Source organism: Babylonia areolata, chromosome 18 (genome assembly GCF_041734735.1).
Source record: "Babylonia areolata isolate BAREFJ2019XMU chromosome 18, ASM4173473v1, whole genome shotgun sequence".
Classification (NCBI taxonomy): Eukaryota; Metazoa; Mollusca; class Gastropoda; order Neogastropoda; family Buccinidae; genus Babylonia; species Babylonia areolata.
The window spans coordinates 52,837,823-52,865,191 of NC_134893.1; the positions used below are offsets into that span (position 1 = coordinate 52,837,823).

At 40.7% G+C, this 27,369-nt stretch overlaps 2 protein-coding genes across 7 annotated transcripts in view; one reads left to right on the plus strand and one right to left on the minus strand.

Annotated features, from left to right (window-relative positions):
• The first annotated feature begins 988 nt into the window (after positions 1 to 988).
• On the plus strand, positions 989 to 7,521 carry LOC143292893 (uncharacterized). Its single transcript, XM_076603559.1, has 4 exons — positions 989 to 1,701; positions 3,538 to 3,673; positions 4,831 to 4,960; positions 5,805 to 7,521. The coding sequence occupies exons 1-4, from the start codon at positions 1,049 to 1,051 to the stop codon at positions 5,888 to 5,890; spliced, it is 1,005 nt and encodes a 334-aa protein (XP_076459674.1). The 5' UTR covers positions 989 to 1,048; the 3' UTR covers positions 5,891 to 7,521.
• A 9,911-nt stretch (positions 7,522 to 17,432) lies between these two features.
• The window catches only part of LOC143292894 (centrosomal protein of 112 kDa-like), a 98,198-nt gene continuing 88,261 nt past the window's right edge, over positions 17,433 to 27,369 (minus strand). For all 6 annotated transcript variants that reach the window (XM_076603566.1, XM_076603564.1, XM_076603562.1 and 3 more), the window contains 9 exons: positions 26,270 to 26,452; positions 24,342 to 24,485; positions 23,841 to 23,927; positions 22,604 to 22,666; positions 22,264 to 22,316; positions 21,965 to 22,061; positions 20,770 to 20,859; positions 20,353 to 20,418; positions 17,433 to 17,877 (listed from right to left, as the gene is read on the minus strand). In XM_076603566.1, the coding sequence (XP_076459681.1) occupies positions 17,716 to 17,877; positions 20,353 to 20,418; positions 20,770 to 20,859; positions 21,965 to 22,061; positions 22,264 to 22,316; positions 22,604 to 22,666; positions 23,841 to 23,927; positions 24,342 to 24,485; positions 26,270 to 26,452 (945 nt within the window). In that variant the 3' untranslated portion in view covers positions 17,433 to 17,715. The remainder of the gene's footprint in view (positions 17,878 to 20,352; positions 20,419 to 20,769; positions 20,860 to 21,964; positions 22,062 to 22,263; positions 22,317 to 22,603; positions 22,667 to 23,840; positions 23,928 to 24,341; positions 24,486 to 26,269; positions 26,453 to 27,369) is intronic.

Below are 27,369 nucleotides of genomic sequence, written 5' to 3' on the forward strand. Positions count from 1 at the left end.
CACATTTTGACCTCCTTTGCGTTCTTTTCAACCCCCAACCATTAAGTGTGAAGATTGATAAATTCTTTTCTGCCGGTTTGCGTGTGTGAGAGTGAGTGAGTGAGTGAGTGAGTGAGTGAGTGAATGAGTGAGTGAGTGAGTGAGTGAGTGTGTGTGTGTGTGTGTGTGTGTTTGTGAGTGAGTGTGTGTGTGTGTGTGTGTGTGTGTGTGTGCCACAGTGTGTGTCAGTGTGTGCCGGTGTGTCACGGTGTGTGTGTGTGTGTGAGTGAGTGAGTGCCAGTGAGTCGTGTGTGTGTGCCGGTGTGTGTGTGTGTGTTTAAACTGCTTGCATTTTTGTTCTTGTTCATTTATCAATATATCCTTTAATCATTTGGTATAATCTTTTTTTTGATTCCCCTCTCTTACTTATTTTTTTTAAAGTGTTACACACACACACACACACACACACACACACACACACACACACACACACACACACGTGTGTGTGTGTGTATGTGTGTGTGTGTGTGTAACAGAAGCAGTTATTAAAAGTAATTCATACAAATTAACACGATGATTATAAGTGCCCTTTCTTGTCACAATTTCCGCATTTTCCAAAATTTCTTTTCTGGAGGGAAAGCCTCATAATCGATTAATCACTTCTTTTATTATATATATATATAGTAAATTTGAAATCAGATCTGAATCATGGACACCGCAAAACAAGCAGTCCGCAAAACAACTGAGCACCGACTGATACTTAAAGTAGAAAAATCAGACAAGCGTTTCGTTTCCTTTTTACAGTGTCGTAAATCTGGAACTTTTGGACCAAGTTTTTGCTTTCCACACAGTGTTTTGAAGGATGGTTTTCCCTGCAATCTTTAACTTGTTTGCAGGCTCTTTTTGATCTTGACTATACCCAGGATTAAAAGTTACTACTTCATTCCGGAAGCTACCCTTGAACTTAACCGGCAGCTTAGTTTTGTTGTTGACAGTGAGCTCGCGACCAGGAAGTCGCAGCCTTTGGCGCTGGATTTCCCAGGTCGTGTTTTGATTCCAAGCGACAGCAATGGCTCCGACAAAGAGAGAAAATGCGAAGAAACTGAAAGACAAGTTTACTCTGCTCAGATCAAATGCCTTGAAATGTGGTGTGAACGATAAGCAGCTTTCTGATTTAATGAAGACTAAGGGGCAGCCAGTTCCGACAAATGAAACGCGAATGGAGAAGTTTCAAAAATATCTGAAAGATCCTGGTCACCGACTCCATATCCTAGTTATTCTGCTTGCTGTTTCCGTGGGCTGCTCTGTGGCCTGCTACGAACTTATGTTTGATTATGTGGTAACAACACCGTGCTTAGTGGATAACAACCTCTTCAGTGATGAACTCTGGAGACCCAAAGTAGACTGCAACATGTGTCGGAACGTTGTCGATGTGCCTGAAGAATGGGACATTTCCTCTGACAAGTTCTACGAAAAATATGCCTTTACCGGCAGGCCTGTCTTGATCAAGGAAGCTGTTCTCAACTGGACTGCCATGTCTCATTTCAGCTTCAAGTTCTTCCAGACATTGTACCGTGGGATAGAGGGCTCATTAGATACCATAAAGGAGGACTGTCAGTTTTTCGGGTACGAGACGGAATTTGTCACATTGGCAGATGCACTGAACATGTCTGACGAGAGAGCAGCTTTCCAACCAGGAGAAAAACCATGGTATATTGGCTGGTAAGGTCTTTTTGATAAATAACAACAGCAACTTTACTTAGATTCATACTCCCAGGAACAACTAAGTGAAATCACACACACACGCACAACACACAACACACACACACACACACACACATACGCGCACACACACACACAGAGGTCATACCAACACATACTCAGTGATGCATTCATTTTCAATGGAGAGAAACCATGGTTTATTGGCTGGTAAGTGCTCTTTAAAAAAAACAAACAAAAAAACAACAACAAAAAACATATGCTCTTCAAACAACATGTCAATAACAACTTATAGTTATACACACCTGCACACAGAAACGCACACAAAACCACACAGAGGTACTGATACACACACACACATACACACACACACACACACACACACACACACACACACACACACACACACACACACACACACACACACACACACACACATTGAGCAGAAATGTTTTGATAGTCTAGAAGCATAGACTAAAGAGTGAATCATAAAATGCCACACAGCTTATTTTGAAAGTACTCTCCCCACAGTTTCTTCCTCAATGATGTTGATAGGCCAGAACTGGTTTCTGCCAATGTGGCATGCAGATACATGTATACAGACATACAGATCTGTTGTGAACATTAAAAAAAAGTATGAAAACTAACTCTATTCATCCAGTATATATATATATATATATATATATATATATATATACATATATATTATATATATATATATATATATATATTTTTTTTTTTTTTTTTTTTTTTTTTTTAGTTAAAGGAACTACCCTTCCCACATCCTCCCCACAAACATACTAATTTGTGTGTGTTTGTTCTGTGTGTGAGTGTGTGTGTCTGTGTGTGTGTTGTGTTGTGTACATGTGTGTTTTCTGTTGTCTTTAATGAAGCAAATCATTGTAGTATCATTACAGAAAGCTTTTTGTTGGATATTATTATAGGCAGTGGTTCTCTTTTCAGGCTCAACAACTGTGCATGCAAAGTGGTTGTGGTCGGCAGTGTGCCCCCAGTGTCTACCCTTGTGTCTCATATTACTCTGCCCACTGTCAAAGCAAACGAGCTTGAGTTTTGGTACAAACATTGACTTGCTCAGTCAACAGTTGTGTTTGCAGAATGTCACTCAGCTCCACAGTATGCATAATCCTTCCACTGCTCTTTGCAGTACTGGTTTAGGAGAATTATTGTTTTTCCAAACATTTTAACACTGAAGCCTGTCTGTTGAAATGTTATGGGAAAGAACAGTCATTACTCATATTCATATATATATATATATAGTCAAAATACATCAGTAATTAGATGTCTCGCAATAAGTGATATAACAGATACAGAACATGCACATGTTCACATTCATAGCCCCTTGTAAACTTACAACTATATCTGGCACATTGATTCATAAAACTCTTGTATACATTTTTTTAGTGCAATGAAACTATAGTATTTCTTATAATTATTTTTCAGGTTATAATGTTATGTGAAGGGAAGGCTGTAGTTTGTGTTGGAAAGCCTTTTTTGGTCCTCCACAAGTAATGCTTATCTGGTTGTGTCCAGATGTGAAGATTGCACTCCACTGTTAGTTCACTGGTTCCTGAGAGTTGCTAAATTTTCTCGTGTTCACACCAAGTTTCACTCATGATGTGTTTTCATTCTGTGTGTGTGTTTGTGCGCGCACGTAAAGGAGCACATGTGCATGTATGTGCATGCATGTATAGAGACATTCATGCATACATGTGTAATGCGTAACATATATGTTCTGTATGGTTTGGAGAATTTCCAGCAATGATCCATTTTAAGTGTGTGTGTGTGTGTGTGTGTGTGTGTGTTTATTTGTGTGTGCAGGAGTAACTGCCATGCGGAGGTTGGGAAGGTATTGAGAAAGCACTACCAGAGGCCCTACTTCCTTCCTGACGATTCAGAGTCTGTGGCAGAGGACTGGATCTTCATGGGTGGGCCAGGGCCTGGAGCAGCCATGCATGTACGTTCTGTGTCCTGTGGTGTCCTGTGGCATCCTGTGGTGTCCCATGGTGTCCTGCGGTGTCCTGTGCTGTCCTGTGGTATCCTGTGGTGTCCCATGGTGTCCTGTGCTGTCCTGCGGTGTCCTGTGCTGTCCTGTGGTGTCCTGCAGTGTCCTGTGGCGTCCTGTGGTGTCCTGTTGCATGCACCTGTTCCATTCTTATGCAGTGTCAGGGAATATGCAGTGATGCAGACGGGTGCAATAGCCGAGTGGCTCAAGTGTTGGACTTTCAATCTGAGTGTCCCAGGTTCATATCCCGGTAATGGCACCTGGTTGGTAAAGGGTGGAGAGTTTTCCAATCTCCCAGGTCAACATATGTGCAGACCTGCTTGTGCCTGAACCTCCTGCATGTGTATACATACGCAGAAGATCAAATACGCATGTTAAAGATCCTGTAATCCATTTCAGCATTCAGTGTGTTTTGGAAATAAGAACATACCCAGCATGCACACCCCCAAAAACAGAGTATGGCTGCCTACGTGGTGGGGTAAATAAACAAAAATGGTCATACATGTAAAATGTACCAAAAATGGTCATACATGTAAAATGTTACATGTCTGTCTGCGTGTGTATATAAATGAATGATGAGTGGCCAGTGGCAGCCGGTCTGTCGGCTCTGCCCAGGTACGCAGCCTGTTGTGTAAATGACTCCATGTTGTGTGCTTCAGAGCTTGGTCTCCAGCTGAGGATAGATGTGATATAAGTATCCAAATCATCATTATCATTATCATGTCTCCTTCTGTCCACCCTTACACGAATTAGCCCACTGGTAACAGTGACCTTGTTTACTTGGTTTGTTCTGTTTTAAAAAAAATATTTTTCAGTGTCTTGGAAAGAAAAGAAAATCCTAATCCCTTAGGCTTCCTCATTCCAAGTTGAATGTTCTTTAGAAAAGAAAAAAAAAAGATGCTATTCTGTGGGACTTCCTCATTCCAAGATGAATATTCTTATCGAGAAAAAAAGTCACTGTTCTATGTCTGTCATGGTGTGTGAGTGTGTGTGTGTGTGTTTGTGTACTCATATTTGTGTGTATCTTATTTGTATTCATGTGCATGTTTATTTACATGTGTATGTGTGTGCATGTTTGTATGCGTGTGTGTGTGTGTGTGTGTGTACAGCTGGATTATGTGGAGAGACCGTCATGGCAGGCCCAGGTATCCGGAAAGAAGACATGGAATCTGGTGCCTTCACCAGAATGTGAGGCTGTCTGCCACTCCTTCAACGTCACAGTGCACAAGGGAGACATTAGTACGGCCAGATCTTGTCTCTCTTAGCAATCTCATTTGTCTGGTTTGCCTCTCTCCCTCTCATTGCACCCATGACCCTCGTGGCTGTATAACTTGTCTGTCTGTAGCCTCTCGTGTATTTTATGAAGGTGTTCATGTATTTTTAGAATCACAGCTGAAAATCCAAGGAGAGACAGAGAGACTACTCAGAATAAACAAGAAAGTTTGTAGTGGTGGGTTGCGTGAGCTAACTTAGCAGCGTAAAGTTTGCTTATTGTTGAGAACAGTCTTGACTCGAAGCAAACTTAGTGCCGCAAAGATCACCTCATGCAGCCCGGCCCAGCTGATTTGTCATGTGATGAATGGAGAAAATGACATCAGTATCTGACATGATGATTTGATTTGTGTGATACAGTTTATATCATGCAACCGTGCAGAAAAACAACATGTATGTACAGGCAAGTTACCAACAAAAAAATGAACACACATGTCTCCAGACATATTTTTCATGCTGTGAAGAAAAGAAAACATATCACTGATGGATACATTACTTGAAATGATAACCACATTCCCAAACACTGCTGGACATATTGTTTTAAGTGTGTGATGGAATATGTCATCTGTGTACAGAATGTAAAAACTGCAGATGTATATTGAAAATAAGATGATAGATATGTTTGTTGATTGTTTCATTCTCTTCCCAAGCTATAAATTATGACCTATGGTTGACGTTCATTAATAGTTTTTCAATTTCAATTTGGATTATATACATGCATGTACACACACATCTTATTTAGATGCACACACAGACAAATGCAGAGATCAAGCTTGTTTGAAACTTATTGATTTAACGAAATCTGTTCCAGTTGTTTTGGACACCAATATTTGGTACCATGCCACATTCGTCCATCCTGGGGAAATCAGCATCACCATTGGATCAGAGTTTGACTGATGGGCTGGCCAGCGACTCATGAACAACATAATCTTGGATGTTTCTCTCCGTCTCCTACGTTGCTGCTTTCAGGCTGCTTGGCAGTGCTCGGCACTGGTAGTTTAATGTTGTGTGTCCTGACCATCTTTAGGATGAAGTAGTACTACATTTGCTGTTGAACTTTTCTCAACTTTCAAACTCCAGACTGTTATGTTTTCAGAATTCAAGCCAAACTGTATTTCTGTTGACAGTTGTGAGTTTTTTTATTTCATTTTTTATTTTTATTTTTATAAAAAAAATTTTTTTGATGATTGCCATTTTTGCTACATAACTTGGTACTATTGTCTTTTTATGTGTTATTTGTTGTTTTTCAGTGCTTTTATATGTATATATATTTTTTAAAAAATATTTTGGCTGTAAATGTTGCTCCAATTTTTGCAGATGATTTCAAAAGCAAAATTTTCACAATTCGATGTGTTTGCAGTGAGACACTTTGAAATTTACTTGTGTATCATAACACACACTTTTTTCATCTGGTGTCCCACGCGAATATTCTTGCACTGATTTATATTTATGTGTCTGCTTTTTTGTTGTCACTTTTTAAAATAGCCTCTGTGCAGATATCAGCATTAATTCACACACGCACACACACACACACACACACACACAGACACACATGCACACACACACACACACACACACACACACACACACACACACACATGCACACTCACACTGCAGTTGGAATACCTCAGTACTTACATACACCCCATTTTGAGCTTGGATTAAATATTGACACATGCAAGTACCAAGATCATGCTACACTTAAACCTGTGTGGATCTGATGAAGAGAAAAAGAAATAGTTTGTCCATATCAGTGGTAAATTTTACTGTGATAAGTATTTGACTGCTTGCACATAATTTTTTTTGTTCAGTGTACCACTTTATTTTGAAGTTCCGTCCAGCGTCATCAGAATTTTTATACAGCACTGTGAACTACTTCTCATTTTTTGTTTTCCCTTTTCTTTTGTTTTTATCCTTTTTCCTTCTGTCTCCTTCCGTGAGAAACCATCTTCCTGTTCCTTTTTTTTTTTTTTTTGCCAGATTTTCTTCTTGTTTGGCAGATTTTCTACTTCTCTTGTTTGGCAGATTTTTTGCAAGCACTTGTTCAGATTTTTACAGGAAAACCCCACAGTTATGAGCCTTCTGTGTAGCAAAATCTTTCCCGTTGTACATTATTTGTTCACTTAAGTCAGTTAAGCAGAAACTTAAAATTGATGTTTTCATAATTTTTGTTGTTGTTTTTTGATTTTTTAGACAACCCTGTAAACTCATTGAGACAGGTAATCAATTTCAAGTATGATTGACACCCGAAAACAGAGTATGGCTGCCTACATGGCGGGGTAAAAACGGTCATACACGTAAAAGCCCACTTGTGTACATGCGAGTGAACGTGGGAGTTGCAGCCCATGAACGAAGAAGAAGGAGTATGATTGAAATTGTTGTTTATCGTAAGCTGTGTGTAGGAGTTTGTTTTCACAGAGCACACCCGTAGTGTGGTTGAATGCTCTTTGTTTTTGTGTCAAGTGACAGTTGTCAGTGGTTGTTCTCTTTTTCCTTGTTTGAAAAAAGAAAAAAAAAAAAAGAAACAACATTCCGAAAACAGTGTTATGTCTCTGTTGGTGTGTGGGCTCCAGGAGCTGTTTTTCATGACATTTTCATGGCTATTACAGAGACGCTTTACCGTACTTTGCAAGGCTGTTTTGTACTCGCTGTTTAAGCGGTAGCATCACAGGGTACCACAGGGGGTGCATTCAGGCGTTTTTGTGTTTTCTTAACCCAGTGAGTGTTGACATGGATTACAAAGTCTTTCTTTAACTGCTTCTGTGTGCTTTGAGAATGTTTGTATACCTGGGTTTCAGAAGTAGTGTGTTTGAGCAAACTGTTGTAGGATGGAGTTGTATGCTTGGCATGTTTTTGTGTCCAGTTATCCACTTCGTGTTGTCTGGTAATGGGATATTTAAAGTGGATATTTTGATTTTCCGTTTTCCTGGTTCAATTCGCTTATATTATTTATTCCTGAACTCTTACTTGTTTATCTCTGTCTGGTATTGGTGAATGGGTGCTTTCTTATTCTTGTGTTTTTTTGTGGGTTTTTTTGTTGTAGTATGCAGTGAGTGTGCTTTGCCTGTTTATGTGTTTTTGCAATAAGTGTTTTTGCTGTGCTGTGTATAATCACATAATTCTTCAGTTATGTGTTGTTGTTTTTTCTAATTCCTCTGATGAGATTTCTCCAGGGTTGGCTTACACTGAAGATGTTTTCTGGATTTGGTTGCTGCATTGTGACTGTAATGAGCCAAGGTTTTATTTATTTATTTTTTATTGGTTAAACAGAATCATTGTCATGTGGTTTGTTTCGGCTTTGGAGACTGGTTACATGTTTTCAGCACTGACATGCCACAGTGTGGTCGGCTGGGCTGTTTGCCAAAACCGATTTGAATTGAATTGAATTCTTCATGCCTATGTACACAGAGGTGGTGCAGGTTTTAGCATGTTTGCACAGTTGTTGACATGAGGCATGTAGAGACAAGTTTACACACACACTGTGATTATGATATGAATATGTGTCTGTGACATATGGATCTGCAAGTGAAGATGAAGTTCTTTCAGTTCCTCCAGTTTACATTTTCAGTTCCTGGTAACTGACCTCCCAAGATTTTATTGTTCTGGGCTGTGTCAGTTCCATTCTGGCTGGAGATTGTGATTTTTTAACTGTTAGGTGTTTGTATTCCATCTGTTATGTGTTTGTATTCCGTGTGTGTGTATGCACAAGTGCTCATGTATGGAAGCTTCCACATGTCCATAACTGGACGATAGTTTGTGTGCATGCTCATTTCTGTGGGACCCAAGTCCCTTTACTGGAATCAGTATTGTGACTGTACTGTTAAGACTAGTCTTATTTCATATTCCAGTGTGTGGAATATAGCCCATTCCTCATTCCATGTTGTTGTTTTTTTATTATTGTTTGTTGTTGTTGTTATTTTTTAGAGTATGTTCATGTCAGAAAGACTGTAAATATTGGATCAGGGGATAGATGTATATATATATAAAAAAGACTGAACACACTGTTTCAGAGAGTACATTGAAAAAGAAAGAGACTGTAAATAAGACTTAAAACGTGTGTCTGCAGTGATTTCTTTGGTGATCTGGTCAATGTACATTTTTGTGATCGATGAACATGTAGTGGTTTTGATGATGTTGGCTCCCAAGACGAGAGAGGCCACTGTGTTGTGGTGTAAAGTCAACACATGACATGAAGGATGGTGTGTGTTTGGTTTGTTACAGGCGTGCCATGCTATATGTTGTCAGACTAACTAACGTTGTTCTAACAAAGTGTGCCCTTTCATTGGTTTACCTCACTTGGTATCACACATTTTTCCCCTCACATTTTTCACAAATTTTTTGCAAGTTAGTGTTATGACAAAAGTAATTCTAAGTTAGATGATGAAATCTGCAAGAACTGTTTAATAGAACCATGCTTCAGTTGTTGATAACGTGTAAAGCTTCTATGCCTTGCAGTTGCTTTCCTAATATAGTTGCATGAGAGGTGATAATGAACATGAATAAAACAAATGCGGCAAGACCAAAAATAGGCTTGTCATTCAAACACATAGCAAAGAAATCTGCTTTGATTGGTCGCTTCCAGCTGTGGAGAGGTCAGTGATTCTAATCATCATCGGTCTTGTAACCCCAGGTGGGGCTGTGGAGGCACCACTGATGACTCTGACAACCTTCCACCATCTGTCTTGGTTGTGGGCTGATTTCTGTGATCCGGCAAAAAAACAGGCCTGTCCACTCCCGGATGTTGTTTTCCCACCTCTTCTTCTGTCTGCCTTCGTCTTCCTCCTGGCACTGTGCCTTGCAGGGTGGTTTTTGCCAGGCCTCGCCACATGTCCATTCCACATTTTTCTTTTCTTCACAGTGCTAAGCAGGCTGTCAATTGCCCTAAAGGCTTCAGTTGTTCCGTTTCTGACCTCATTTGTGATGTGGTCTCTGTATGAGATGTTCAGTGTCTTATGGTAGCATCTCATCTCAAGAGCTTCAGTACATTGTGGTGCTAACTATCAATTCAAAACCCTCTGATTCCCAGTTTTGATTGCTGAGGCAGATTTTTTTTTCATCTTTTTTTTTTTTTTTTTTTGATGGGTGTAAACTGGACATTACCAATGGGGACTGTTTGGGCAGAGAGAGTTAGAAGTGGTTTTATTTGGAATGAAACAAATATAAATGCACAGAGCAGCGACAAGCCAAAGTCGATGGTGTGCTCAGTCATTGTTGTGTATGTGTGTGTGTTGGTTGTGGTTTTGCTGTGTTATTGTAATCTGTTAGTAAATCAAATAATGCAGGTGAAAAAGAGAAAGTCAGAGAAACAAACACAAAGAAGTAGAAGAAATAAGATTTAGTGATGGAGAATCATTAGTTTCAAGCTGCTTCTCTCCTCTTGTTTTTCTGTTATGCATATTTTTTATGAACAATACAGATTAAGTAATATTCTGATACTGACTGAAAATGTCTCCATGTGGGGATGCTGAGGGTCTTTCAGTATAAATAGCATCCCTGCCTTCTGGAAATTTTCTCTTTGTTTCTGCCTTTTTTCTTTCTTTACTGTTGTCTCCTTTTTCAGCCTTCCCAGTCCATTCCCCTTTCTTTTTTCAAGCAAGCCTTGACACTTTCTTCTCTTTTCCGCAGTCTGTAATGTACTATCTGTGCTGGTTTGCTCTGGCGATTAGGTAGTGAGATGTAAACTCTGGGATGGGCACTAGCTGTCCATTCTGCAGTGTTATTTGCCTATATGGCCTTTTTATGTATTTTTTGTTTGGCTTTCAAGTATTGGTTGTTTTTTTTTCCTTTTTTACGATTTTTTGTAATCTGGGGATGATAAATTAAGCGGAATGGCTGGCGTCCTCAGCATGGCCTAGTCTTATTTGCCACAAGGAGCTAAATGGTTGGGATACTGTGTCATGAACTGTTTTGTCGGTTTGTCATAGTGTTTTTTTGTAGATGTGACAGTTATGTTTTGATGTGGTTGAGCATTTGTATGGTTTGACAGTCCTGATATGGCCCTGTGCGGTCGGCTGGACTATAAGCAACATGGATAAGAATATGACTGAAAATGTATCGGGAGTCAGTGGATGTGAAGAATGCCTTTAGAATTACACACATCTGCACAAAATGCCTAGAAGGGTTTTTGTGGGTTAAAGTAAAGTTTTGAAAATGGTAGGCTGAAAATTTTGTACACTTATATTTTTAGGTTCGTTGATCGAAATTTTTGTATACTTTTTATTTTTGGATGTGTTAAATTGAAATTCTGGACACTGTTTAAGCTTAGATTTATATAATTGTTGCCTTTATCATTCTGACCTTATATTCAAAAAAACATTTTTTATATTGACAAGTTAAATTCATACATTGCATTTATCGGTCTGACGTTTGTACTCGAAAGAACCGTTGTTGTATGTAGTGAATGTTTATTGTTGCATTGTTCAACCTTTCACCCACCTATTGTTGCATTGTTCAACCTTTCACCCACCTATTGTTGCATTGATCAACCTTTCACCCACCTATCTATGCACTCACCCACCCACCTCCACACACACAGATCATTTCTGCAGTGCCTTATGCAGCTGTGCCAAATTTCTTGTTTGTGTTGGAGCAAGGCTGGTTTCCTTTTCTTGTCTCATTTGTTGTTTTATAGATTTCGATTGTTGCTTATTAAAACAGATTTTTTTAAAAATGTAATGGATGCGGAAAAAAATATTGGTTACACCATGTAAATGGAGTGGAGTGGAGTTTAGCGATCTAAATGCTGGCGCCCATATGGTTGGGTTGTTCAGGGCTGCAGTCTTGGTTCACTCCCTTCTCTCTTGGATCCCCTGCCAGTGGTTCATGTGTGACCACTTTCTTCATGCCGTCATCCTTCATACCTTTGTTAAAAATTCAGTGTGATCTGGGATTGTCACAGTTTATATCTGTTGTCATTTCCTTTCTTTTGAAAGTGGTTTTTTTCTGTCTTATTTATTTGTTAATGTTTTGGGGAGGGGTGGGGGGTTGTGGTCTTTAATGCCAAGTCTCAGCATGCTCTACTAATAGTGGAGTTAACTGGTGAGGGAAGTTCATGGCTTCCTGGCCTTGTAGTTTCTAATATGGCTTGGTAATTTTTGGTTTGTTATTTGGTGATATTTGCGTCTGATGATGATGATTCATCACATTAATTTTAATCAGAATGCTTTTGTAAGTAACAGAGAAATGGATGTTGTTTTAGAGATATATTGTATATAGATTTACTGTTTATTTATTAATCAGTATTGGTGTGGTCATGGAAGCATTTGTCACTTTCATATTCGATGATGTCTGTCTGAAAAATGGGCAAACAGTGGAACATAATTGGTAAGTTTGGCACTGGGAGGAAGTAGGCAAATGAAAACGATGCAATTTTAAGAAGGCTGAAAACAATAGCTGAACGGGTTCAGATCTTATGTATAAAGAGCTGTGATCATGACCCATTGCGCTTGACAGGAAAGCCAAGATCATGGTCCATAGCACTCTGAAGGTTAAGTATTTTAAGACATAATTGATATGTACTGCTGTTGTCATGTAATCGTGTTTTTACTTTCATAAAGGGGTTGTGTGTGTGTGCTGATACCACAGCATTGTGTACCATCGTTCTCTGTCAGAGGATTCCAATACCCACCATGTGAATGAAGAAGAAAAAAAAATTGAAATCAATGCTTTGTTCATTGTATTATCATAGACGCTGAAATTCAGAGGGTGAAGAAACAAAGAATGAGAATATGTGATGCAAACTGATGATAAAACAAATGGTGAGAATTTAAACAAATGTAGAGCAGTGCTGCCTTGCCCAATAGCAAGCTGGAAATTCTATACAGCACGCTTGCACAAAACTACGAACACAGCATTCTGAAGTTCTGTCATTTTTGCTTCAACTGTTCATGCGATGGACACCACAGTGGCAAACTATGCCAGTGTCTATATATATATATATATATGTGAGTATGTGTGTATGTGGTAGAATGTGTATGTCTATGTGTGTATGCACTGATGTGTGTGTGGCTGTGATTGTGTAGATGACAGTGTTTGTGTGTGACACTATGTGTGTGGGTGTGTTTAATGGTGGAAGGTGAGACCTGGGCATCTGTTAGACAACCAACTTATTCAGTTGAGTGCATGTGTGTGTGTGTGTGTGTGTGTGTGTGTGTGCAGGAGGAAGTAGGCAGAATGGATAAGACGCTCGTCTGCCAATACAGTGTCCATGAGGGTGCTGGTTTTCACCCTTTCTCCCAAGTTTGACTGGAAAATCAAACTGAGTGTCCAGTCATATGGATGAGATGATAAACAGAGGTCCCATGTGCAGCACACACTTGGCGCACCGAAAAAGAACATACACCAACAAAGTGTTGTCCTCTGGTAAAATTCTTTAGAAGAAATCCACTCTGATAGGTACACAAAATTATACATGCATGCATGCAGTCAGGCCTGACTAAACATGTTGGGCTATACTGCTGTCAGGCATCTGTCTAGCATATTTGTTGTAGCATATATGGATTTGTCTGAACACTCTGACATCTCCGTGAGAAATATGAAACTGTGTGTGTGTATACATATGTGTGTGTGTGTGTGCGGAAGACTACTGAGTGATTTTCAATGTGTCTGTGTGATGCACATAATGTATACATTTTTAGAATTTGCATAGGTCTAAAGAACTGACCATTGCATTAGGTCATGTGTAGTCAGGCATCTCTTTCTTTTTTTTTTAAGCAGATGCTGTGTAGCATATATTAGTAGTGTGTATGGATCAATCCTTACGCTTTATCACACAATTGAAACTGAACCTATCTTTTCATCTCCCTGCCTAATTGTTCATTTCCAGCTGAAAAACCACCGAGGCAACCATGTGTTTGTTCTGTATTGTCCATGTGTTCTGTGTGGCTTGTTCAGGAATAAAGAGGCTATGCCAGTCTTGAATAAAAGCTTATTTGTGTTTGCACATTTCTTCTATCTTTGCTGATGTGTGCACATGTCAGATGATTGGTGTAAGGACAGGCCCGGCGCTTCCTTTTTTGAGGAAGTGTCTGAGTTTGTTCCAATGTACCTTTTATTTGCCTGTGTGCTAGCTGAATTGATAGCATAAGCAGCACTGACTTTAAGTTGTGTACCTTGTGAATGGAGAGAGTTACAACTCCTTACTATTTATTAATGAACCTATCTTTCTTTCAGATTCTCAAAAACTTAACATTCAAAATCGCATTGATAAAAGAAAATTTAATATGTTCCAATTTCTTTCTAATTCACACACCACTGAAAACTGAGGCTCTCGCGAGAAACGAACTTAACAGATACCATTTTGAACTTGAATATCAGTTTAGCTTTAACTTATATTATTTTTGTTACAAAGTGGAACCCAACATATACACAACGATACAAATTGTATGATTCAATAATTTCATATGTATGACAGTATTAGCTTAACACATAACCAGGTCAGAAAAAAGGAAACTGGAATCAATGCAGCTGTAGTATTGCATCCATTGCTGCAATTCCAAAAGAGAAGAAAAACAGACACAAAAAACAGAATTTGTTCTTAACCTACAGCATCACAGATGTGTGCACCACCAAAATGCGTAATGTCCATCATAAACCAATAAAAACATAAAAAAACAAAACAAACAATTTTACAAAAAGCATATAATACCCTATTTAAAAACCAAAGGATGACAAATTCTACAAAAGAATGACAGTACAATTGTATGTAATTTATATAAAAAGAAATCAGTCTAGGAAATAATATGTGTTAGGACTGTGATATAATTTTTTTTTTAAAAGAAATATTACAATAAAACATACATACACAGAAAAGCAACCAAACGAAAGCTGAATTAAACAGCCGGAGAACCATAAATATGCATTGCCTGGCTGGCTTAGATCAGCCAAAAATAATAAACAGGATTATACAAGGCACAGACCAGGACTTGGAAAAAGCAGACTGCTGTTTGTCAGCCTATGTATTGCATGAAGGTGGAATCATACATGATCACACCCAACACGGAAGAAAATGATATGGTAAACAAACACCCACTAATTCAGAGTTTACCTTTCTTTCATTATATCTTTTTTCTTTTTCTTTTTTTTTATCACAGTAATGCTGACAACTGGTCCCTTTTCAGTATGAAAGGCATGACCACAGGAATGTAACCTTTCACTTTTTTTTTTTTTTATTACAAAAACTGAAACCAAAAGCAAAGGAAAAATAACCAAAAAACAACAACAAAAACCAAGCCCCCCCCCAAAAAAAAACCAACAAAAAAAACAAAACACCACTGCTGTTCACTTTGGCAAACACAATATTCAATGGTACTGAATGCCTCTCACAGCAGGGACAGGAGGTAGGCTTGACATTTCAGGTGGGGAGGACATGGGAAGCAAAGCGACCAATGTTAATGAATTTGTTGTGACTGAATTGTCATATCATAATGAATGTTCAGCCCACTTCCTGACTTGAAAAGTGAAAGAAAAAGAAAAGATGGGTGACAAATGTTCTCACTTCGTCCAGTGATAATGATAACTTTAAACGAAAACAAAAATCACTTAACATTCCTCTCTTCCTGAACAATAACATGACTGACATCTTCAGTTATTAAGTTAAACCACTGACAGCAACTTTTTTTTTTTTTTTTTAAAGCTAAACCAGTCAGAGAATGTGCTCATGCAGACATCAACTTGTACATGTAAAAAGTGTTACAACAGGGTCATGAACTGCATGGAGTTAATCTTTTAAAATGTTTTGCGGGCATGAAGATTCTTGTCAGTGACCCTGTCAGTACAGTCAGAACTTGTCCTTTCTTTTTCACAGCAACATCAGAGCTTTTGAATACATAACAGAATACAATGTGATACAATGTAATGCAATGCAATATGATACAATGCAATGCATTGAAATGCAACGTGGAACACAGTTTAATACAACTGTCACAAAATGAAATGATAAATACTGAACAAATCAGCAAAAAAAAAAAACAAAAAAAAACAAAACAAAAAAATCAAGAACGTTTTCTGTCAAATAAAAATGAATAGAAAACATCCTACACAATGGGCTGCTCACCATTCACTGAGAGCGACAAAATGGTGAAGTACTTGTGTAAGGAGCAGACAACAGGTGAGAATCTACACAACAGACTGCAGGAGCCAGAGATCATTTCCCTTCTCTGAACTCTTTCACAAAACTGCCGCCAGCCTTCTGGAGTCTTCAATGAGTCGATGCATAAGGGTGAAGGGAGCACAGATTATGATATGACTGACATTTTTCATGTCTGGTTCAGCTTCTCAACTGAAGAATGATCGGCCTGAACCTTTCAAATCGTGTGTGTGTGTGTGTGTGTGTGTGTGTGTGTATGAACCTTTCAAATCATATATATATATATGTATATATATATAAGCGGTGGTGCTGCACTACAGCAACAAGTTTTCCCTGGGGACGGCAGCCTGAATTTCACACAGAGAAATCTGTTGTGACACAAAAGTAATACACACAATGACAAACAACACAAGACAAGACAATAAAAACTAACACGTATTGCTAAATCTCTGTATAAACACTTACATTTGGCCTCTCTCACATTCCCAATATCAAACAACCAGAGATCAGCCATTTCAAAGGAATTTGAAACAAACAAAAATGTCATTAAAAACACACCAAAAGAAGCAATGGAGACTGACCAAAACACAAATTGCTGAGGAAGCTCAAAATCTGACACCAAAACAGTTCAGTTATTAAGCGAAGGGCCACACACACACACACTGCTTCTTCACAAACAAATGCCTGTGGACTGCAAAGAGAAACAACCCACTCACTACATGGCTTTGAAAAGACTGGACGGGAAGCATGCATGACTATGAATATCAAGAAAGCTGTTTGTTCTTTTTCTCTCTTTGATTCAACCAGCTCCCTGCATTTCTTTCTTTTCTCCTTCTTTTCATGAGTAAACTTACAAAACAACAACTTTCACATGTGCATCAGACATATCCCCAACCGACATTTCAATAATTCAAATACAAAACAATCAGTATTATTTTACATACGTGTGTGGGGGCATGGGGGAGGGGGGGCAGATGAGCGGGTGGGGTTGGATAAAGGGTGGAAGATTAATAGGGAAATGTAATCACATTTTTACTGTTACAATGCACACCACCTGATATAAGGCACTTTCTGCAGTAAGCGGAAGCCACTTCTGCAACAAGCAAACAAACAACAACAACAAAAATCCCCAACAACCCCATAACTTAACACAATAAAAAGAAAATGAAAACCACTTAACAAATCAAATCAAATTACACTTCTTACAGTCCAACTGACTGCCAAGGGGTCATTACAGGGCTTTACCATGGAACAGAACTCCTGCAGTTGTAGTAGTAGTATTAGCAGTGGTAGTGGGGGCATGGGGGGGGGGGGGGGGGGGGGGGGGGGGGGGGGGGGGGGGGGGGGGGGGGATACAGAAGGACAACGATGATAATGACAATGCCTTATCTGAGGTTAGACAGAGGACTCCATAGTGGTGGAGGTGGTTGGGTGGTCAGGGGGTGCAAACGACGGAACGGAGAAGATGACGATGCTGTGGTATGAGGTCAGACAAGAGTACTTGATGAGGAAGGAAGCGGTCAGGTGGGTGTGTGTGTGTGTGTGTGTGTGTGGGGGGGGGGATGGGGAGGAGGAGGGGGGGCAGACAGAAGGAAGACGATGATGATGATGATGATGATGATGGCGTGGTGTGAGGTCAGACGGAGGACTTGATGGGGGTGGAAGCGGAGGGGGGGCAGGAGGCAAAGGTGCCCAGCGGGTTCTTGAGGCGCATGTCCAGCTCCTCCTGCAGCATGGCCGCCCTCTGCTGCAGGCTGCCAACCTGGCTCTTCAGGGAGCCGATGGTGTCCTCCAGTTCCTGACACAACACGCAGCACATATTATGGCACTGACACAATGACATGCCGTACAAACATGGCACTGACACACCACACACCACATGGCACTGACACACGACTACACACATGGCACACACACAGGACTACACACATGGCACTCACACAGGAGCACACACATGGCACTGACAAAGTGCAGTACATGGCACTGACACAGGACAGTACATGACACTGACATAACACACACCACACATGGCACTGAAACAGAACTACACACATATGGCACTGATACAGGACTGTACACATATGGCACTGACACAGGACAGTACATGGCACTGATACAGGACTGCACACATATGGCACTGACACAGGACAGTACATGGCACCGACACAGGACTACACACATATAGCACTGACACAGGACTGCACACACACACGGCACTGGCACAACACATGCAACACATGGCACTGACACAGGACTACACACATATGGCACTGACACAGGACAGCACATACATAGCACTGACACAGGACAATACATGGCACTGACACAGGACACTACACACATGGCACTGACACAGGACAGTATGTGGCACTGACACAGGACTATACACACACATGGCACTGACACAGGACAGTATGTGGCACTGACACAGGACTATACACACACATGGCACTGACACAGGACAGTACATGGCACTGACACAGGACTATAAACATATGGCACAGACACAAGACAGTATGTGGCACTGACATAGGACAATACAAACATGGCACTGACACAGGACTATACACGCATGGCACTGACACAGGACTGTGCATGGCACTGACACAGGACTATACACATATGACACTGAAGCAGGACAGTACATGGCACTGACACAGGACAGTACAAGGCACTGACACAGGATTATACACACATGGCACTGACACAGACTGTACATGGCACTGACACTGAAGCAGGACAGTACATGGCACTGACACATGACAATACACACATGACACTGACACAGGACAGTACAAGGCACTGACACAGGACAGTACAAGGCACTGACACAGGACTATACACACATGGCACTGACACAGACTGTACATGGCACTGACACCGGACTACACACATATAGCACTGACACAGGACAGTACGTGGCACTGACACAGGGCTATATACACATGGTACTGACACAGGACTACACACATATAACACTGACACAGGACAGTATGTGGCACTGACACAGGGCTATACACACATGGCACTGACACATGACAGTACATGACACTGACACATGACAACACACACATGGCACTGACACAGGACAGTATGTGGCACTGACACAGGACAGTAGTGGCACTGACAAGGACAGTACATGGCACTGACACAGGACTATACACACATGGCACTGACACAAGACAGTACAAGGCACTGACACAGGACAGCACACACTTGGCACTGACACCCGACCACACACATACATGGCACTGACACACTACCACACACACACACACACACATTGCATTGTCACAGTTTATTATGTCAAAATGTATGAAAAATAATGAACATGATAGCCAACATGATGATGATGATGGTGGTGAAAGGTCCCGTAACCATTCAACTTTTCAGGCAGTGAATTCATATCCACTGTGCAACTGGGCGTTCAAGCATGAGTAGATGGGGCTGAACCCTCTCCTTCTGCCGCTTAAACCTTCCACGACCAAGGTCAGGTACCCATTCCATGCCTGGGCAGAGTGAGGAAAAATCAAGAGTGAAGCGCCTTTCTCAAGAACACAACACCATGCATGATGGTCATCTCATCATTATCAATTCTTCTATCACTGTTCCCCCTCCCTTTGGTCCAACAGAGATCCAGAACTCAACGATCTGTCCTCCTCTCTCGCCTCCCTCTGCACAAGTCACACTGTCACCCTGCAGTGGATTCCCTCCCACTGCAACATGCTTGGCAAGGAGACTGCTGACTCCCTGGCAAAGGAAGGCACTACGAAAGAGCAGATGGACATGGTCTACCAACTACTCTGAATCCAGGACCATCATTAAGGCCAAGCTGCAGAACAAGTGGAAGCAGCAGCACCCATGCCACAACAGAGCAGACCTGTACTACATGCTGACCCGTCGAGAGCAGGTAGCCATTTTCAGGCTCAGGACAGGCCACAACCGCCTGAAACACCACCTATACACGAAACTCCGTATCAGCGACACAGAGCAGTGCCCCTGCAGAACAGGCAGCCAGACAACAGAACATCTGCTGCAGTCCTGCCCGCTCCACCAAGCGCTCCGAGAGAAAACCTGGCCCGATCCAATCCCAGGGGCCTGTAAATCTCTACGAAGGACTGGAGGACCTGCAACGTACTGCCACCTTTGTCAAGGAGACGGGGGAATCCATCTGATAAATGAAATGGTCAACAACTGTTCCCCCTGCTGTTGTTGACCATTTCCTTTTTGAACAGGCGGGTGTTACATGGTGTGAGAACTGATGGGGCCTTACCTGCTTCATCTCCCCTGGCAAGAGTCCTCTGATCCGATCCTCGTGGTCCAGCTTCAGGCGTGTCATCTGAAACAGGAATTGGATGGAAGGGGTTAAAGAAAAGAAACAACCAGTAGGCAGGGAGCTGGTAAAGCTTGCAGGTTTCTCCGTTTGTTTTATCTTTCACTGCAGGGCATGGGATCTGTTGACCCATGTGTGTGTGTGTGTTTCGGTGGGTGCATGTGTGGTAGTAGCAGCACTTTCATTTAATGTGTTTACAAATGTGTGAGTGTTTGTTCTTTATTTTGTTAAACATATGATCCACAACTGCGATTGTAGATGAATGTGTGTGTGTGTGTGTGTGTGTGTGTGTGTGTGTGTGTGTGTGTGTGTGTGTATGTGTGTGTGTATGTTGCACATTCCCACATGCACCAATACCTTTTCTTCATGGTCAGCCTCCATTTTCTGCATCTGTCGATCCAGGTTGTGACAGCGACTCCTCTGAGACTCCAGCTCATGTTGCACCATCTGTACACGTACACACACACACACGTGCACGAACACATACACACACACACACACACATATACACACACGTGCATGCAAAGACATACACACACACCGCATGCATGCACATACACACACAAACATGCACACACATGCATACACAACACATACACACACATGCATACACACACACACACACACACACACACACACACAACATACACATGTCACACGCACATGCGCACATACACACAAGCACACAAACATTATACTTTTCTTTAAAATCCTCTTGGAACATAACCAGTTGTTTTTTTTAATCAGCTGAAGTTATGACATCCCCAAATAAGAAAGAAATGAAACAAAGCATCTGGAAAAGTGTAGAAAAAAGGTTTAAAAAACTAGAAAAGATAACCAACTTCTTATTTGCTGAACTAAATTCTCAACCAAACAATTTTCTCTGTGTGTGTGTGTGTGTGTGTGTGTGTGTGTGCATGTGCATGCTTGCATGTATGTATGAGTGGATGCATGGGTGGGTGGGTGCATGCATGCATTCTTGTCTATCACACAGAGAATAAATCCGAGCTTTAGTGAAGTGCAGAGAATGGCGACGGAACAGAGGAAGAATCGTGGGTACCAAGATTCACATGAAAGAAAAAAATAAATAATGTTGAATGATTGAAGCTGTCAAGGACTTTTTTTGCATGCACACACACAGGACACGAAACACACAGACATATTCACACACACAGGCCCATAAGGGATCTGGGGTTTGAATCCAGACTGCACCTGGTTAGTTAAAGTAAGGAGATTTTTCCGATCTCTCCAGGTCAATGGATGTGAAGATCTGCTTGTGTCTGAACCTCCTTCAAGTGTGTACACATGCAAAGCATCAAATATGCACATCGAAGCCTATAATCCATGTCAGTGTCTGGTGGGTGATGGAAACAGGAACATACCTAGCATGCACACACTCCGAAAACAAGAGTATGACTGCCTGAATGGCTGGATGAAGACTACAGTGTTAAACCCTACTTGTACATTTGTATGCGAGTGAATATGGGGGCTGTAACCCAGGAATGCAGAACGAAAGAAAGGAAAGGCCCACGAGGCGCCGGTGACGACTCACTGAAAGATTGCTGGTGTACTGCTTCTTCAGACTCAGCTTCTCTTCCTCTGACTGGCTGCGGACGTCAGACACGCGGTTCTCAGCTGCCTCTTTGGCCCTGAAACGTGGGTACATGTGCAGCTTTCTGAACGACGCAACGCATCATACTGATTCAAACTTCTTTACGCTTAAGTAAGTTTGCACATACGCTCACACAAGAACACAAGTACACATACACATGCATGCACACATTCAAACCCACAAACGCACATACTCATGTGCACGTGAATCATATGTACAAAAACATTGATGTGTGTTACCTTTTGATGTCATCTCTCAACAGCTTGATTGAGTTCTGAAGCTCAGTGATAGTCTGCAAGAAAAAAGCACAGACAATTGTCAAGATTAAAACACTTGCAATAGAAATAGAAACAGCACAAAATTTCCACTTTTAACTCATACACTATCTTATTTCAACACCTTGAAATGCATGCACACACACAAACATGCACACACACAAACACACACACACACACACACACACACGCAAGCTCACATACACATATACATACACACAAGCACACCAATGCACACACATAAACACATGGACGCAAACACATTAACAGTGACACACACACACACACACACACACACACACACCTCAGAAGATTTCTTGCCTCTCTCCATGTACTCCCTCTCTATGGTTTTCAGCCTGTCGTTGGTCTGCACACACACACACACACACACACAACTTCCTTCATGATTCTATCACATTGTGTTGTGTGCATTGCAGTGTATTATATTGTTTTTGTCACAACAGATTTTCTGTCAAATTCAGGTTGTTTGCATTGTATGTATTGCACAGTATCATCCTATTTTTTGTCACAATAAATTTATCATATCATTTTTTGTCACAACAAATTTCTCTGTCAAATTCAGGTTGCTTTAATTGTATGCATTGCGCTGTATAGTATTATTTTTGTCACAACAAATTTCTCTGTCAAATTCAGGTTGCTTTAACTGTATGCATTGCGCTGTATAGTATTATTTTTGTCACAACAAATTTCTCTGTCAAATTCAGGTTGCTTTAACTGTATGCATTGCGCTGTATAGTATTATTTTTGTCACAACAAATTTCTCTGTCAAATTCAGGTTGCTTGAATTGTACAGCTTCTAAAGGTTTTAGAAAAAAAAAAACCCAAAAAAACAACAAGCAAATCTTTACAGTGGGTTCTAGTCAAAGCTGACATACAGCTTGTGAACTCATTTCTCTGCCATGGTGGCTGCATTTCACAGCAACCCTCACCTTGTGAACTCATTTCTCTGCCATGGTGGCTGCATTTCACGGCAACCCTCACCTTGTGAACTCATTTCTCTGCCATGGTGGCTGCATTTCACAGCAACCCTCACCTTGTGAACTCATTTCTCTGCAATGGTGGCTGCATTTCATGGCAACCCTCACCTTTTACAGCTTGTGAACTCATTTCTCTGTGATGGTGGCTGCATTTCACGGCAACCCTCACCTTGTGAACTCATTTATCTGCGATGGTGGCTGCATTTCACGGCAACCCTCACCTTGTGAACTCATTTATCTGCCATGGTGGCTGCATTTCACGGCAACCCTCACCATTCTACAGCTTGTGAACTCATTTCTCTGTGATGGTGGCTGCATTTCACGGCAACCCTCACCTTGTGAACTCATTTCTCTGTGATGGTGGCTGCATTTCACGGCAACCCTCACCTTGTGAACTCATTTCTCTGCGATGGTGGCTGCATTTCACGGCAACCCTCACCTTGTGAACTCATTTCTCTGCGATGGTGGCTGCATTTCACGGCAACCCTCACCTTGTGAACTCATTTCTCTGCCATGGTGGCTGCATTTCACGGCAACCCTCACCTTCTCCAGTAGTTTCTCTGTTTCAATGCTGTGCATCTTCTGCAGTTCCAGTCTCTGCTGCTCTCCCTCTCCTCTCAGGCGCCCCATCTGAACACAGCAACACAGTTCTTAAAAATCATAAAATCTATACCAAAAAAAAAAAAAAAAAAAAATAAAATCATCATATTGGGAACCAGTTTGAAAGGCACGTTATTCTATGTGCTGGATTATGCCCCTTGAATAAATCAACTGTTACCTTGATGAGAACTGCGATTTCAGTAACTGTGACCATTTTTTAAACAGATTTTTAGTACTTACAACAACAACAACAAAATTTTTTTTTGTTCACTTCAAAATCCTGCATGAACCACACACCCCAACACAACACACACAGCCAGCAGAGACTGTGATAAAGCGCACTGAGCTTCCAAGAATACGCACAAGAGCAAGAGATGGGGCGATGAAATAAAACAGAGAAAAGGAGACAGACAGACAGACAGGCAGACAGACAGATGGACAGACCTCAGCCTCGTGGTCCCTCTGCATCTTCTGCTTCTCCTCCTCCCTGAGCAGCCCCAGCTCCACCAGCTGCTGTTTCCTCAGCTGGTTGGACTGCACCAGGTCCTCACGCAGTCCCCCCACCTGCCCCTCCAGGTCACACACCACCTGCCCTCACACACAGTGCAATGCAATACCATACAATACAATACGATGCAATATAATAATGATACAATACAATACAACACAACACAATACAATACGATGCAATATAATATGATACAATACAACACAACATGATACAATATGATACCGTATGATACAATAAGACACGATACAATATGATACAGTACAATATGATACGATAGAATACAATATGATAGAATACAATACAATACGATCCAATACAATACGATCCAATACAATACAATACGATGCAATATAATATGATACAATACAACACGATACAATATGATACAATATGATACCATATGATGCAATATGATATGATACAATACATTACAATATGATAGAATACAATACAATATGATCCAATACAAATATGATCCAATACAATACGATCCAATGCAATACAATACAATGCAATGCAGTACAATGCAATGCAATACAATACAATACAGTACAGTACAGTACAATACAATACAATACAATACAATACAATACAATGCAATGCAATGCAATACAATACTACACATCTCCATTCATCCATTTGGAAATGAAATTGTGCATCCACAGGCTCGTTCGTCACTCACCCCACACAATATCTCTGCCCTCAGCCAAGTCCAACACACTCACAACATGACAAAGGTTGGAAAGAAGATTTTTTTTTTTTTTTTTAAAGGCAACATACAAAGCTTAATACACACATGCAAGTAATACAGCATGACAGGTACATTCCCCTCCCCCCCCCCCGGCCCCCCACACCCAAATCCCCTTACCCTACACACACACACACACACACACACACACACACACACACACACACATACATACCCCCTACACCCCCTCCCACACACATACACTTTGTAAAATAACATTAATATTAAGAAACACAATTTCAGAATAAGAAATGCTTCTATAAAATCGTTATGAATTGTTAAATGTCAGGTTTAGTAATTTTTTTAAAAAAGAGAGAGAGAGAAAAGAAGAAGAAGAAAAAAAAAAGCAATATGCAGTAAAAGATTCCTGAATAAGAAACCCTGCCACAAATTAATAACACACCACACTGTCAGCGTCATTTTGATGATGATGGTGATGGTGGTGGTGGTGGTGGTGGTGATTGTGATGACCATGGTGCTGGTGGTGATGTTGTTGCTGTGAGTAATGATGATAATGATGAAATGTGGTGATGATGGTGATGATATTGATGACAGTAATGTAGCTGTCACTGATGTTAATGATGATGGCTTGTGGTGGTGATGTTTTGTTGGGGATGATGACAACGATGATTTGGAGTGACAAAGGTGATGGTATTGATGACGATATAGAAATGTAGTTGTTGTTGATGCTGATGATAATGATGATGACTTGTGGCGTTGATGTTGTTGGTGATGATGAGGATGGTAGTTATGGTGATGACAATAATGAAGGTGATGATGCTGATGAACATGTTGATGATAATGATGGCAGTGATGGTGATGCTGATGGCGGTCGAGATGACGACAGAAACAATATCAATAAAACACATACATGCAAACACACACACCCACTCACAAATACATACACACACACACACATACATTCACACACACATACATGTGCACACACACACACACACACACACACACACACACACACACACACACATTCACTCACAAACACACAAACACACACACAGACTCTCTCTCTCTCTTATACACACTCTGACCTAAAAACAAACAAAGAGAAAGTCAGACAAAGAGACAAAGAAAGGGGACAGGCAAGAGGCCGACCTTGGCATCCTTTTCCTGCCTCTCCCTGAAGCGCGCCTCGATGGCCTTGATCTCATTCCTGTGGGCCTCGCGCAGCTGTTCCATCTCACGCTCGTGCTCTGTCGTCGCGTACTCCTTCTGCAGGTGAACCTCATGAAGCAGCTGGGCCTTCTCGTTGTCAAAGTTCATCTTCAGCTCTGTCAGCTGAGTGATGAAAATAAGCAGGGGAAAAAAAAAAAAACAAGAAAAAAAAAAGAGATATGAGTATTGTTGGTGGCCTGGTTATACACATCAAAATTGTGAAAGAGTACAAATGCGTGCATGAGCTTAGACACACTTGCGCAGAGAGTCAAACAAAAAAAAACAAACCACACACATATACCACACACACACACACACACACACACACACACACACGCACATACACACGCATGCATGCATGTACAAAATGGCATCAAAATTTTGATTTAAAAAAAATGGCAAACACTGCCAGTACCAGTGAAAACTGCAGCATGCTTTTAGTGTCCTCATGATACCTTTCTCTGACAAAAATAGTGTTGTTCCTTCATTTTTCTTTTGCTTCTCAGACTGAATGAACAGCAATACATTTCACCCCAAGAAAAACCATTTGAGGGGTATAAAAGTCTGCAGCAATAAATACACACCATAATTCTGATGCTTTCTCTCTCTTTTTCGATTTAGATTTTTTTTTTTTTTTTTTTTTTGTAGCTCAACTATAAATGCCATTTTCAACAAGCAATTTTCATGCTCTAGAACAAGACACTTAGATATTTATCATAGTACAAACTCAACATATGAATGTGCACAGGTAAACTAACATTCCTGTTACAGGAGCTAACAATGATGTCTCATAAAAACTGTGAAAGAGATCTTCAGTCAAAGTACCACACACAGAAAAGTAAGCCAGAAAACAGCATTTCCATTCCAGCATCCAGGTATTTCATGATAAACTTTTACTAATTTGCTTTAGTACTTCCCCTTCAAAAACATGAAATGAAGAATAAGTAGATAAAAGAAAAAAAAAAAAGAAACATACAACACAAAAACTGAAGATCTAAACACAGTACATTTGATATATATATATATAAAAAAAAAATAAA

Coding starts and splice junctions, on each gene's coding strand:
- LOC143292893 (XM_076603559.1), top strand. CDS start 1,049: ATGGCTCCGACAAAGAGAGAAAATGCGAAGAAACTGAAAGACAAGTTT. Junction 3,674..4,830: donor GGCCTGGAGCAGCCATGCAT/GTACGTTCTGTG, acceptor GTGTGTGTACAG/CTGGATTATGTGGAGAGACC. Junction 4,961..5,804: donor AGTGCACAAGGGAGACATTA/GTACGGCCAGAT, acceptor AATCTGTTCCAG/TTGTTTTGGACACCAATATT.